The sequence below is a fragment of the Heliconius melpomene genome, chromosome 8 (assembly GCF_056956725.1).
Source record: "Heliconius melpomene rosina isolate 202511_hmr_F chromosome 8, ASM5695672v1, whole genome shotgun sequence".
Taxonomy (NCBI): domain Eukaryota; kingdom Metazoa; phylum Arthropoda; class Insecta; order Lepidoptera; family Nymphalidae; genus Heliconius; species Heliconius melpomene.
Window position 1 is genome coordinate 5,031,530 of NC_140396.1, and position 14,144 is coordinate 5,045,673.

Sequence of the window (14,144 nt, forward strand, 5' to 3'; positions counted from 1 at the left end):
TAAATTTTCATACATTTTCGAACTTTATTTGTTGTTTATAATTAATTTAAAATACACTTTGATTCTCTTCTTATTTTATTTGATATTGCCCGCTAAAATTATCCTACTTAATAGAGAGAAATGTTTAGTTATTTCGTAGAGTTGATATCTATGTACGCACGTACGGAAAACTTTAGGTACTTTTTCTAATATTAAGAATACCTATCCTTTAGTTACTTTTAATCCTTTTGTTAGTTCATTTCAATAACTCAGATATTTTTTTCTAATAATGTGTATCTACTTATTATTCTTTTTGATTATTTGAGCTTATATTTTCTTACTAATTCTATTGAGAATTGAAAATAATTTCATGAATATATTTAATAAATATTCTTATAGTTGAAGCAGGCGTAGCCGCGTCCGGGTCCACTAGTAATTTATAAAAAGTCATATATATAGTGTTTTTTGAGGCTATCGTGGCGCAGCGTTGGCATTTAATATTTTCATTTCTTCGCCCTGATGATGATACAGAGGACGGCGTTTGATATCGCCACTCAACACGCAATGCCTCCAGAATACGGCGAAAAGTTGGGAACGGAGTGTATTAACCCTAGGTTCCCTCTGCCTACCCACTTCACGCTGTAACCCGGCTATAGACGATACAATGTTTTTTTAAATATTTTGAATTGAAATTAGACACACTAAAAAAGTTACTAACTTAAATGTTTAAATGACTACCTTATAAGTTAATTCTTTAAGCTCTATGTCCTACAATTGTATTACAACAATAGCCACGTTAATTACCGATGACTCTTAGATTGCCTGAATAAATTACGTTTTTCTTTCCACTTATAATGAAATATTGTTACTATTGAACTTCATTACACGAACAAACGCTCTAGAAGATATACGATGCAACTCGAATTAATTATCGCTGTAATATTAGTTATTGATAGTGTAAAATGTAATTTGACATCTTCTACGAAGAGATTAGATTTAACCACATTACCACCAAAAGAAATTCAAGCACAAAATTTTTCAAATGATAATTATGAGGAAAAGAAAAAACAATTACGAAAAACGGTCGACATGAACGAATCTCGAATTTATTTGGACGATGTCTTGTTTGCTTTGAAGAATCAAAATTGGACGGATGAAGAGTTACCATGCTTACATAAAACGCTGCTTCTCCTTCACAATTTGCAGAATTTCACCCTATGGTCTGTTTGGGGTAAGCTTTACAATGCTTTTCTATCACAATCTTAATAACTATGACTTATTCATATCAGGTACTTAGAAAGTAAATGTTTTTAATGGTTATATATTATGTAGATTGGGATTCAATAGCATCACAACCTCAAGGCTTACTTTATGGTAGCAGATATCATCTTGGCAATTTCGATGAATGCATGAATGCTCCATGGTATCAAAAGTATCCAGAGTTGAGAACACAATATTGCTTAGCAGATATAGAACTGGAAAGAATTGACAAAACTGTGAAGAAGAGAATATCTAATCCATATGATCCATATCAATCTGCTTTAAATGTTTTGGAGGTAAGACAATAACGTTTTATTTTCAGACACCTCTTATTTTTTGTGAAATACATAGGGAAAGTCTTGCATAAAATATTACATAGAAAACTTTATAAATAAAGTAAATGCTTGCATAATATTCTAGTTTCAATCCACGTTTCTTCGCACATACGACAAGTTAACATGGGCAGCTTGCGTGCCAGCAGTATGTCACCCTCGTTCAGTGGAAAGGCTGATGGGTGTATTACTGTCTCACAGTCACCTCGGTACTGCAGGATTACGAGCACGGATTTCTGTGAAAGAGAAATGCCAAAAAGTTGATGAACCACTGTTATATGATGGCTTATTTTATGGATTTATGTAAGTGGTAACAAATTTTACAATTTGGAGAAGGAAAATTGCAAAGGGACCAATGATCAAATTTTTTAGTGTTCAGAATAGCTTTATATATCAGATAGGATTACATTACGAGATTACATTCCCAAAACATGCATGATTGCTTTGATAATCCTTTATTAATATTTGCTAAATTATTAATTTAACGACCTAAAAAACATAGAATTATAAAATATATATTTTACACATATTTTTCAGTGGCATGGCTGTCTTCCTAGCTTCAGTAACTCTAATATGCACTTATGTGAAGAATAAAACTAATATTTCTGAAGTAAATACTCTGAGTAAGTCCAAAAATTATTTACTTTAAGATTATTAATTAATATTTTTTGAAGATTTTAATAATCGAAAATATAAACATTTCAGCGTATAGGGCAATTGCAGCTTTTGACTTAAAAAGTAACGCAAAAGATCTTCTCAAAGTATCTGATAACGGTTTAGGCGTACTCTATGGAATAAAATTCCTGTCAATGTGTATTATTGTGTCGGCACATCAATTTGGTATTATTAATGGAGGACCAGTCAGCAATGGCTACACCGTGGACCAGGTATGATGAAAATACTACCATCTCATTTTATATATCATCATCATCATCATCATCATCATCACCATCAGCCTGTCCTGGTCCACTGCTAGACATAGGCCTCTCCAATGGCACGCCACTGAGCTCGATTTTATATATATTGTTTACTAAATATTTTTCTATCATCACGCTGTGTATAGCTGATGGTGCCAGGAAATGTGAATGTTAAGATAATCTATTCCCCGTTCAAACACTTTCGTTTTCCACTTTTCACCGAATTTTTGAGACATTGAGTGTTGAGTTTTTTTTTCAACGCGGAATTCAACGCCGCGCTTTACCTTTTAACCAGAGCGAAGAAATCGAACGCACAACCGTCTCGTTTACAGTGCGCCTGTTCTCCTGCGCTAGCAAGGCCTTGTTTGTGTTTGAGAATGTAAAAATTGTAAAATTTGAAAACGAAAAAATGTTATACAGGGTGGAAGAGGCAGCGCTCCTTTTACTGAAACTGCATATAGAGTGAAATATTTCAAACCCAGAATTAAAAAAAATTAATCAAGGTACCTCAACATTTTGGACGTAGGATTTTTTTTTCATTTCACCATTTTTATCCATACCTGTATTTCGCGTGACGCACACATGCGTATGCGACGTTGCCGCTTTGACAGGTAAATGTGTGCGTGCCTATGTTATACTTTATAAATGACGTTGACGTATTTTAAAACGATAATTTTATTATTTATTTTGTTTGAAAAAATAACTTTTTCATTTTTGGGAATATTTTTTTTTCTGAATTATATTATAGAGTAGTTAAAGCTGTGGTTTCATTTAAAGTGGTGCTGACAATTCCACCCTTATATATTACAATTCTTCTTCCTCATCTTTATATTTTTTATTATTTAAAGTGTTTTTTTCATATATTTTGCAGGATTCAGTGACAGTCATAGGGATGTTGACGCTTCACGAAGATGTCGTTGTAGATTCATATTTTGCCATCTCAGGATTTTTAACTGGTTTGTTTCTATTGCGACTAAAAAGGTTGCCGAATATATTCTTCGTTCTACTAAAGCGATATATTAGGTAAAGTCATGGAAAAACTATATTAGTGTTATTTTTTTATTATTTTTGTTTGTTGAATACTGCCACTCAATATGTCATACCTCAAAAATTTGGCGGAAAGTCAAGAACACAATGTCTTAACACTACAATCCCTCTGTCCACTAAAAAAAGAATATTTTGTTAATTTTAAAATCGCTTGATTTTTCTACGTTTTTTGAGCAATCGTTCAAACTTAACTGTTAGTACAACGAGGCCAGTCGTAGCTCGGAAGCACAAAATATGAATCTAAACAGATTGGTTCTGGGTTCGATTCCGACTCGAGGCAATAAAATATTTATTGAAATGTATATTTCCGCGTTCTGGTGTCGATCGAGGCAAAGGGCAGCGTTGAGTTTATTTATTATACAGCGTGTTGTGCAATTCAAACAAAAAAAAATGGTTGAGTTGAGTTCTATTGTTTATAGTGAAGCAAATGTAAAGAATATTAAAATTAATTTCAAATATGAGAATATTAAATTTAAGCCAGCCATTTTGCAAGTGCCATCTCCGTGAGTTGCTTCACACCGTTCTATGAAGGATTCGAAAAAACAATTGTTAAAACCTAATTTTTCCATATAATAATAATTAAATAGTCTTGAGTTCAGTAGCTATTCTATAACTTTGCCAATAATTATTAAAACTAAAATAGGTCTGTAATTATTAATATTACTTAGGATCTAATAATTGTAGTTGTTGTTGTTGAAATTAATTGTTGTTTCAGATTGACTATAGCATACGCAATAGTAATATTTTATATTTGCGCCGTATTTCCGTATACGGGAACTGGGCCACTATGGAATAGAGCTATTGCTGGAGACACCGACCAATGTCGGAAAAATTGGTGGCTCAGCCTTTTGATGCTCAATAATTATATTGATAGTGAGAATATTGTAAGTACATATAAAATTTAAAATTTCAATTCAGGGCAGAGGGAACCTAGTGTTTAGACACTCCGTTCCCCACTTACTTGCCAAATTCCCGGGGAATTGCGTATCGGGTGGCGGAATTCAACGCCGCGCTTCGCCTGGACACTAGAGCGAAGAAATGAAAATATAAATTTAAATAAATATTTCATTTTCTCAACCGGGGATCAAACCCACAAACAGTCGCGATTACACTCACACACTTGCTCATATATTTAAAAATAGTTATATTCTAATTCTATTCTATACTTATTATTATTAATTGTTTGAAAAAAAAATCCCAAAACATAATTTTCCTTTAAAATTAACTTTCATTTAATTTAAATTTACCTGAAAAATGAAAATATAGCTCCTCTGGTGTTGCACGAGGTCGTGGGCGGCGATGATCACCATCAAGTGACCCGTACGCTCGTTTGCCTTGTCCTTTTTTTTCTATAAAAAAAAATTAAAATATTCCATATTTTTCCATTTCAGTGCCTAGTGGTAAGCTGGTATATTCCGTGCGACTTCCATTTCTTTGTAATAACAGTACTAATGTACTACTTATATAAGAAACAACGCCTACTTGGTAAAACATGCTTTTTAATATTGGCGATAGCTTCCATTATCACACCAGGAGTCATCAATTATATCTACAATTTACCAGCTATACAATTATTTACTTATGAGTGAGTATTTTAATTATTTTTTTTTGTATTAGGACGAAAGACACGTGGTCCGTACCTTTTTTGCAACTTTCTCAAAATTATCAGTTATAAATAATTTTTTTGTTGATAAGGCTAAAAACTAGGCATAATTATATTTAGATATTAATTTGTATTAAGTATTTCAATTTTATATATTTTGTAAATAATCTTTTGAAAATTAAAAATACTTTATAAAAACTCCAAGGCATGTAAACGTATGTTCTGTATTAAAAAAGAAAAGATATGTTACTTTAACAGATTAAATATAATAATTACATGGCTTAATCAAATGTAAAACGTATTTAAAAATTTGCACTTATCTATCTCATCTATCATAGTTTTATTTCCATTGAACTATTAAAAATGATATTAAAACATCACGTGTCAGGTAGCGTGTTACATTTTACACATTCATTTCAATTACAACCATTTATGGGGAAGTCATAAATTTTTTTAGCTTTACGCTGTGTCTCCCATATAGCAAGGGAGGCGGAGGGAACCTAGGAATCTAGAGGTACGCTACTCCGCTCTTATTAAGACACTTCCGTTCCCCTTTCAGTTAAAACATATCGACCTGCAAAATAGGGCATGAATTTAAATTTGGAAACACTTTATAATTTTATATATTTGTCTTATGACGTTTAATCGCGACATAGAGTTCTCTCCCTCCTGAATTTGGCGAAAAGAGGAAAAGAGAAGTCTCTTAAAGGGGACCGGAGTCTCTTAACACTAAGTTCCTAAGTTTCCTCTGCCTATAAAAATAATAAAATTAAATAAAACATTATATAAAACGTGAAACTGACGAGGCTATTAATAACGACCGACATGTTCTATATATATGTAGTTATTTGGCTTAAGTATAAACAAAAACATAGCGTGCGAAGAAATTGTCTATTTATTCCGTTATGGAAAATTCTTAACCAATTGTTATAGCTTATAAGTACATTGTTTACGCCTGACTTCATCTAATTGCGCTTTGATTCATAGCAAGTCTTCATTAATTATATGAAACAAAGCGAAAATTGCTTACGCTACTAGTTGAAGTTACATCATATTTCGTCTAGTAATTAGTTTTAATGATGTTTTTATTTACATATTTTGCACCATAGATGCCATTGTCATAAATATTGTTGCTAGTGGTTGCGTGTTGCTGTTTAATCGTGAAACATAATGATTTTGTAATTTCATGATCGATGTCATTGAAATCTATGGATATTTATTTCTCTATATTCTTACTATGCTATGGTAGCATACTAGCTTGACGTTTTATCCCTGGAGGGGTAGTCAGAGGGAACGTAGCGCCAAGTGCTACGGTGTCTACATATCTGTCTTGCCCACTATCATCAACTTCTTCCTACATGCCTTCGGGGGGGTTCACATGCTTTTTACGTGACCTTCGTCCAGTATCTTTGTTACGCTGTTTTCGAAGGTCCACCGAGGTCCCCGTACCTCTCTTACCGATACAGGGTGAAAATAAAAAAATATTATTGTAACAGATGTATAATTATAAAATATTACAAAATCGGAGATTTATTAAATATGGATTTCTCAAAGACTTTTAGTTAATAGAACTTCATTACTTTAATATGCCAAATTAAAAGTTACCTCAACATTTATGTCCTTGTCTAAATAAAAAAAAACAAATTAACAACTAAGTAAATTAAATTAAAACAAGTCATAATAATTGCATATATTTATTTCTTTGTAATTATTCTTATTAGAACAATAAGCTTATTTATGGAAATTATAAATTATCTATTTTTCTATATTTTAGTTTCGTTTCGAACCCACGTGGTCCTCTGCAGTTCCACATGACTTACATCAAGAGCCACACCCGCTATGCTACATATTTGATCGGCTTCTTTGCCGCCTATGTGTTTATATATTGCTCTAATTCAAACACTTATAAGAAAATACCACAGGTAAGATTCTATGTATTAATAATAATTATAAGTTAATTACTTCTACTATTCGATTTAAAGCTTTTAGGGCGTTAAGAATAAGGATCCTCAGAGGGCAGGTAAGAGGAGGTTGGCGATAGTGGATGAGGAGAAAGAGGTATACAGAGACCGTAGAGTTTGGCGCTCCGTTAGGGATACAGCGATATTAATCTATTACATAATTATAAGTATAATTGGACTAGGCCGTTTAAGAATTGGAACTGAGGCCGCCATGGCAAAATGGCGCAAGCATGTGACTGTAAACGCGATGTTTGTGGGTTCGATACCCATTAGGGGGAAAGAATATTTATTTATTAAAATTTTAATTTCTTTTGCTCTGGTAACTATGCAAAGCGCGACGTTGCGTTCGGCGATGCCTCTACTCGATACGAAATGCCTTGAAATTCGGCGGAGAGTAAGGAACGGAGTGTCTTAACACTGGGTTCCCTCTGCACCTTACTACATGCAGGATTCAACGTGAAGCTGAAAAAATAAATGAATAAACGATCTACTAAAACGAATTGGACTGACTACGTCAATGAATTGATATTTCGCGAAAATTAAAAGTTATTGATATTTCATAACTTTCTGTAATATCTCTTACAGAAATGGTCAACAGTGGGAGCTCTTTTAAGCATTGTAATGATGTGCGTAATAATATTCACGGGACCAATATTTCTATGGCGAAGTTACAACGCATTAGAGAGTGCTATCTATGCTGCTGTCAACCGGCCAGTCTGGGCGTGCTCTCTTACTCTACTTATTATGTGCTGCTCTTTAGGGCACGTACGTAAGTATATATAACAGATACATACATTTATGTATATTACACTAAAGCAATTAGCTTCTGAATGAATAAAATAATAAATTTAAAGGGAGAGATAACCAAGTACTCTGCGAAATTAAGCAGTAAACGGAGAAAAGCTCTGCTCTGTCTACCCCTCTACATGCGGGATATGCATGAAGATGAAATCAAAATTTTAGAAAAAGGAGGGGAAAAATAATTTAAAACTAAATCGGACTATATATTTCACTAACGAATTTTAACTGTTAAACTTAATGATATTAATTATATAATAATATTTATTATATATATTATATAATAATTTTAATTATATATTTTAATTTCCAGCAATCATAAAAGGCTTGTTAAGTTGGTACCCTTGGGTGCCATTGAGCCGACTTTCGTATGGTCTCTACCTAATTCACACCTTATTAATAGCACGCAACGTGTACGTCACGAGGAATCTACAGCATCACGACTATAATAATATTGTAAGTTTTTTACAGTAGGGAAGGCAGAGGGAACCCAGTTTTAAGTTACTCTGTTTCTCATTTTCCTCCGAATTCTTCTTGAAACTCATCGCTTTAAAGCTTTTCTCTTACTTTCTATACCTAGACCTACTATGTAAGAATAACATGATAGAAGCATGTGACTGTAATGATGGTTGTGGGTTTGATTCCCACTCGGTAGAATAATATCATTTCTTTCCTCTTGTAAAAAGGCAAAATCACGGCGTTGAGTTGTCGGAGTAAACAGAGTGTCTTAACACTAAGTTCCCTCTACCAATCCTGCTATGTGCGGGATACAGCGTGAAGCTGAAAAAAAAAAAAAATACATATTTATGTAATATTCTTCACAGATAACATCTTCTCTTGGTATCATTTGTCAAGGATGCTTGTTTGCACTTATCTTATGGCTCATAGCAGAAGCTCCGCTCATCAATTTAATCAATATATGTTTTGGGCCCAGGTAAAGTTTTAATTAAATAATTATTAATTTAAAAATATTTTCAAATCAAATTCTTTAATCATTAGTTATTTATGTTTTTTAGCTCTACGCTGGATCCCGCACGTAGCAGGATTCAGGACAGAAAAACTTCTGTTCCTCACTTTCCACCAAATTCAAGAGGCATAATATTTCCTCGAGTAGGAACCGAACCCACAAACCATCGCGTTTGCAGTCACACATTTGTGCCCCTGCGCTACTAACCTATATAGTAAAATTATTATATTTTTAGAAATAAATAGTCATATCACGTAAATTGTGAATTCTGAACTTTTGAATTAATATTATCATAAAAACATATTCGGTTATTTCTAATAAATATTATTTCTGTAAACAGAAAACGAAAGCAACAAGATAACGAAAGTACAGAAAAAAGTACAGAAGTTCCAAGTCCGACTGACGGTTGCAGAACAAATAATGGATATATAGAAGACAACCTTCAACCGACTCTTCAAGTAATTTCTTCAAAAATGTAGAACTAATAATGAACGAGCAGGGAAATTAAAAATATTTTCTTGGAACAGTTCCGTAGAATTAACGAAGTGAAGAGATATTAGTTATGTATATTTTATAAAGCTATTTCCAATCGCCATCTTTTATGTTTTCATTTGAATGCTATAGCTAGAAAGGTTTTCATATTATTATGGAAAATATTACCCAATCCACCTACAGTTTTATCTATTTGGCTATAAAATTGATGAAGAAGCTGATGACGCATCTATCTACCTCACAATTGAAGTGTACCTAAAAAATGAAAATAATTGGCATAAGTATCTATTTGTAAATTAAAAGTTAATATCACTAAAATTATACTAAAAAAAGAAAAGCTCTACCTGTTTCTTTTATATTGGCAGTTAAAAAAATTGTTTGTTTTTATTTTACAAAAAATCTGTCTCTTTATTTTATTTTTTATTAAGGTGCAAATTGTTATATTTTTTAAATAAGTAGTTCCTCATCCTCGTCATATATAGTATCTACGTTAAGAATTTTTTTTTAATAATATAGTTTTTCTGATGTATACAAATGTTTTAAAAATAAGCAATAAACGTTTATTCTCTATTAAGAATTAATATACACCAAATCCTTAATATCTTGTCAAAATCAATAAAAAAGATTCAGTTAAGAATAGTACTGTGAATGCCAATTTTCTATTTTACTGTATTTTTTCTCTATTTTACTGTAATTTCTAAAACAAAAACTAATGAAAGTAGAATAAAGTTTTAAATATAAGCATAGTTTTTTTTTACTAAGTGCCAATTTTAAATCCTGCCAATTTGGATATATTTTTAAACTGTTTTTTTTTTCTCCGATATATTTTAGTAATCTGTTAATATTATTATATAAAACATTCTAAAGCGCCATCTATCTTTTAAATACGAACTTACTGAGTCAGCATGCCGAAGGGTTCATGAATGAATGCAGTCCAATGAGGCATACTTAATAGTATTTTAATTTGCGTTGCAAAAATGTAGATGGCACTTTATGATTTTATAGATTATAAAGTTAATAATAAACATACTTTTTTCTTAATTTTAGGTATAATAATATTAATAGTAAAATATTGATTAGTATGAATTTAATATTTTCTTGTATACAACAATAAAAAAAAAGATATTAAATAAAGAACATTATTTTGTTTTAGTATTAAATAGCACATATTCGTTAATTATTAATTTTAATATAAGTAGCAATTAACAAAAATAATAACTGAGTATATTAAATAAAAGTCAACAAATTAATTTATCTTCGTGCATCTTACAGGTAAATCAACGATATTACGTCATTTAACCTGCCGCGTGATGTTAGCATTATTATTAGAATTCATTATGTTATGGTGCCATAGAACATAGACGTATTGCATACTGTAAGTAGATATGTGTGTGCTTGTTAAGTACAGATGACGTGTTTAATATAGATTTGAGAATTAAATAAATTATTTATTTTATTTATTTAGTAATAATAACTAAGTATATAACATAAAAATTTAATTTACCCTAATAAATAGTATACTAAAGTGTGGTAGAATAGAAACAAATTATCTAACGGACGGTAGTTTGTAAATAGTACAGAATAATATGTATTATTTTTTTATTTATCGAAGCACCTAATAAAGCAATATCTATTGCTTAAAAATATAGATTTAATCCTATGGTTAAGTGCTTATCTACCTAGAATCTACTTTTAAAGGCGTTAAAAAAAAGAATTCAGTCAAATGGTTTATACCTATTTAAGTTGTTAAGGAAAGTCTTAACTTTAACCTATATATAAAATTCTAAATAACTAATCTATACATAGCTAGAAAACAAAGAAGTATCTAAATACAGGTTAAAACAAACATATGGGTACAATTTTATTGACAAATAGGTATTTAGCTTAGCATAATTTATAAATACAGAACACCAGTAAGAAAATGATCTACGATATATTTATGCAAAATATGAAAAACGCTCGCAATCCAAAATATATCCAGAACATCGTCCAGCAGTCATCATTCGGCAGAGCAGCTCTCTGTTTGGCAACATAACAGCAGAAAACATAATGACATAATAGCCGGGGCCGGAGCCGCGGGGGGCGCGGGGCGCATGCGCCGGTTTGACGGCCAAGGTCGAGGCCGCGCGATTCTGCCGCGCGCCGCCGCGTCGGCAAGTCTCCTTTGTGCCATGCCCTCTTTCTCGAAACTAATTCTATAAGGGTAAATGCGCAGTACACCGCGAGTGCACCCCCTGCGACGCCCTACACATATAAAGGTAACTTTAAACTATTAATTATATGTAATTTTCGCCAACAACGCCCTACCTGCAACGCAAGTATCGCATCGATTGGATAATGTTTGTAATCACACTGTATTATTCATAGATAGATAAGTAGATAGATATGTATGGGTATGCTGACGCTCGTTGCTCTATTCTATCGCGATTCACGACACGAATCTACAGTTTGGTATTTCGGATATAAATAAACCACTGTCGGCTTGTTTATTTTGATGGTATTTGCAAAATAAAGCTAAATTAGGTATATTTATGCGGTAGTCGTGGAAATTATGAGAACGCTTCTACCGTACGTGCCTCATGTCATAGCGTTAATCGTCCGAACAAACAGTTTGGAAGATTTTTGTGTCTAGTGTATTAAGATTTTGTAATAAGGCTTGAAAACAAAGGTAGGGTTACGTAATATATAACATATCGACCCAGCTGCGCATAATTTTGTATGTATTTTATTGTAATGAAAGGCTCACTCTTAATGGGATTAACAATAAATACATTAATTCAATAAGTATGTATATTGTTTATATTAAAAGTTTGGTTATGTAAATTCTAGTAGGTAATAACATTTTAATCAATCACGAGATGAAATATGCAAATGAATTATGCGAGACGCTTGAAGTATTTATTTAAATATAATGAATTTACAATTCTAGGTTAAATTTCGTTCTAAATCTCGTCTTTTAGTAGGTTATATTATGTTTAATTTTTAGGTTGCTACAAATTAGCGTTTTTAGCTTCGTTTGCCTCGCAAAAAGCAGCAACAACTGTCACATGTATAAACTTCAGTTCATTTCAATGATAATGGTTTTCGAACGTGACCATATATAACTTCTTAAATGTTATTCTGTATTTAAGACTATGAATAAAGTTGTAGAAAAACACTTACCACTTAAACTCTTTTTATAAATTTCTTTTTTATTGACTAATATAGTACTCGTATATCGTTACCCAAATTATATATTTTGATCCGTCTCTATCTTTTCATTATAATTATTGTTTTAATTGAAAAATTAACAACGTTTTATTAACAATGAAGGTTACTAATTCAATCTTTGTATCAACAAAGCACTTACAAATTTTAAGTATAGGTAAATACGTACTGTTGTTTATAGAAATAATAATAATAATTCCTTGTTTAATAATTTTAATATTTACACGAATTAAATTTACCTTATTAATTAAGTAAAGACATACAGAAAAAAACCAGCATGGTTCAGGGGGCACGCGGACGAGTCACTCCTTGCTATGTGTGTAATTCTGATAAATGATCTAACCTTGTGCACTTGGACAGATAATTCTTTATTTCCAGAGGAATACATGGCAGCAGGCTCATCATGGATTCAAGTCTTTTTTAACCGACTTCTGTAAGAAAAGGACGTTATCAATTCGACTGTATTTTATTTTATTTTTTTTTATGTTTGTTACCTCATAACTTTTTTAACGTTTACACTTTTAATCAAAAAGATTTTTCTATATAAAAACTGTGGAGTTGTGTAGTTATGTTTGTATAAATATATATAACGTGATTGAAATATTACTTAGTTCTACCCCTAATATACTTACGATAATGCTTAATGTTTTATTATTAGATTTTTTATAGGATTCAAGACTAAATTTAAATTGAAATATCATTAAAAGTGGATAAAAACCGAACCTTCTCAATCATTCAATTAAGATATTATTGGTAGAAATGTTTGATATCTTATTAGCTTTTTTTGCTTCGCGTTGTACCCCGGACATAGCAGAGTAGACAGAGTAAATCCTGCCAAGACATTATTTTCTCCACTTTCCGATTGAATTTTGAGACATTACGTATTAAGTGGCAAAAGTCGATGCCGCGATTTGTCTTGTTACTGAAGCGGAAAATGAAAATAATTGACTACCTCAAGAAGCAATCGAACATAAAATTACAGCTTTTACAGTCACACTCTACCACTGCGCCATGACGGCCTCCGTTCGACACTTAAACAAAAACAAAAAAGGAACATCAAATTCTAAAATTAAATATTAGATATCTTGCAAAATTTAATTATGTTATTATTATACGCGCTCTTTTTTTGTTACTTACCAGTCTTGTAGGAATAGCTATAACTAAATTAATATATTTATACAATATAATTAAACTATATTCCAAAAGTAATAACATAAATTATAATTATAACACATAAATAACTAATTTCGGACTCCAGACACCATTTCATGTATTACCAACAAATTATAAAGCGATTATCATGAAACATCCAGACGACTAAGAACTGAATAATCTAATAGTTTTTGTGTGTTAAAAACCGGTTTGTATCTTTGGTTTATTAAGATTTCGAATTGCAAATGTGTCTAGAGGAATAGTTTTTCATGTAAAAATATCTGTTGCTATATGTTTATTAAGAAACTAGCCAACCGCTCGCGGCTTCGCCTGCTTAAACTACACTATTATTTTTGTACCAATCTGAATTAATGAATACTTCTAAAAATTGTTATTAAATTTAATGACTTCAATGGTTATTAGTTCATT

At 31.6% G+C, this 14,144-nt stretch overlaps 1 protein-coding gene across 1 annotated transcript; it reads left to right on the forward strand.

The window, feature by feature from the left end:
- Positions 1-880: 880 nt before the first annotated feature.
- Positions 881-9,868, forward strand: LOC146536810 (nose resistant to fluoxetine protein 6-like). The gene is made up of 13 exons (XM_085189508.1): positions 881-1,210; positions 1,312-1,535; positions 1,660-1,874; positions 2,109-2,194; positions 2,277-2,458; positions 3,360-3,511; positions 4,251-4,419; positions 4,927-5,120; positions 6,913-7,060; positions 7,685-7,868; positions 8,211-8,353; positions 8,722-8,831; positions 9,205-9,868. Exons 1-13 carry the CDS (start codon positions 892-894, stop codon positions 9,341-9,343), a joined length of 2,265 nt encoding a protein of 754 aa, XP_085045634.1. The 5' UTR covers positions 881-891; the 3' UTR covers positions 9,344-9,868.
- The last annotated feature ends 4,276 nt before the right edge of the window (positions 9,869-14,144 follow it).

Coding starts and splice junctions, on each gene's coding strand:
- LOC146536810 (XM_085189508.1), top strand. CDS start 892: ATGCAACTCGAATTAATTATCGCTGTAATATTAGTTATTGATAGTGTA. Junction 1,536..1,659: donor CTGCTTTAAATGTTTTGGAG/GTAAGACAATAA, acceptor ATAATATTCTAG/TTTCAATCCACGTTTCTTCG. Junction 8,832..9,204: donor AATATATGTTTTGGGCCCAG/GTAAAGTTTTAA, acceptor TTCTGTAAACAG/AAAACGAAAGCAACAAGATA.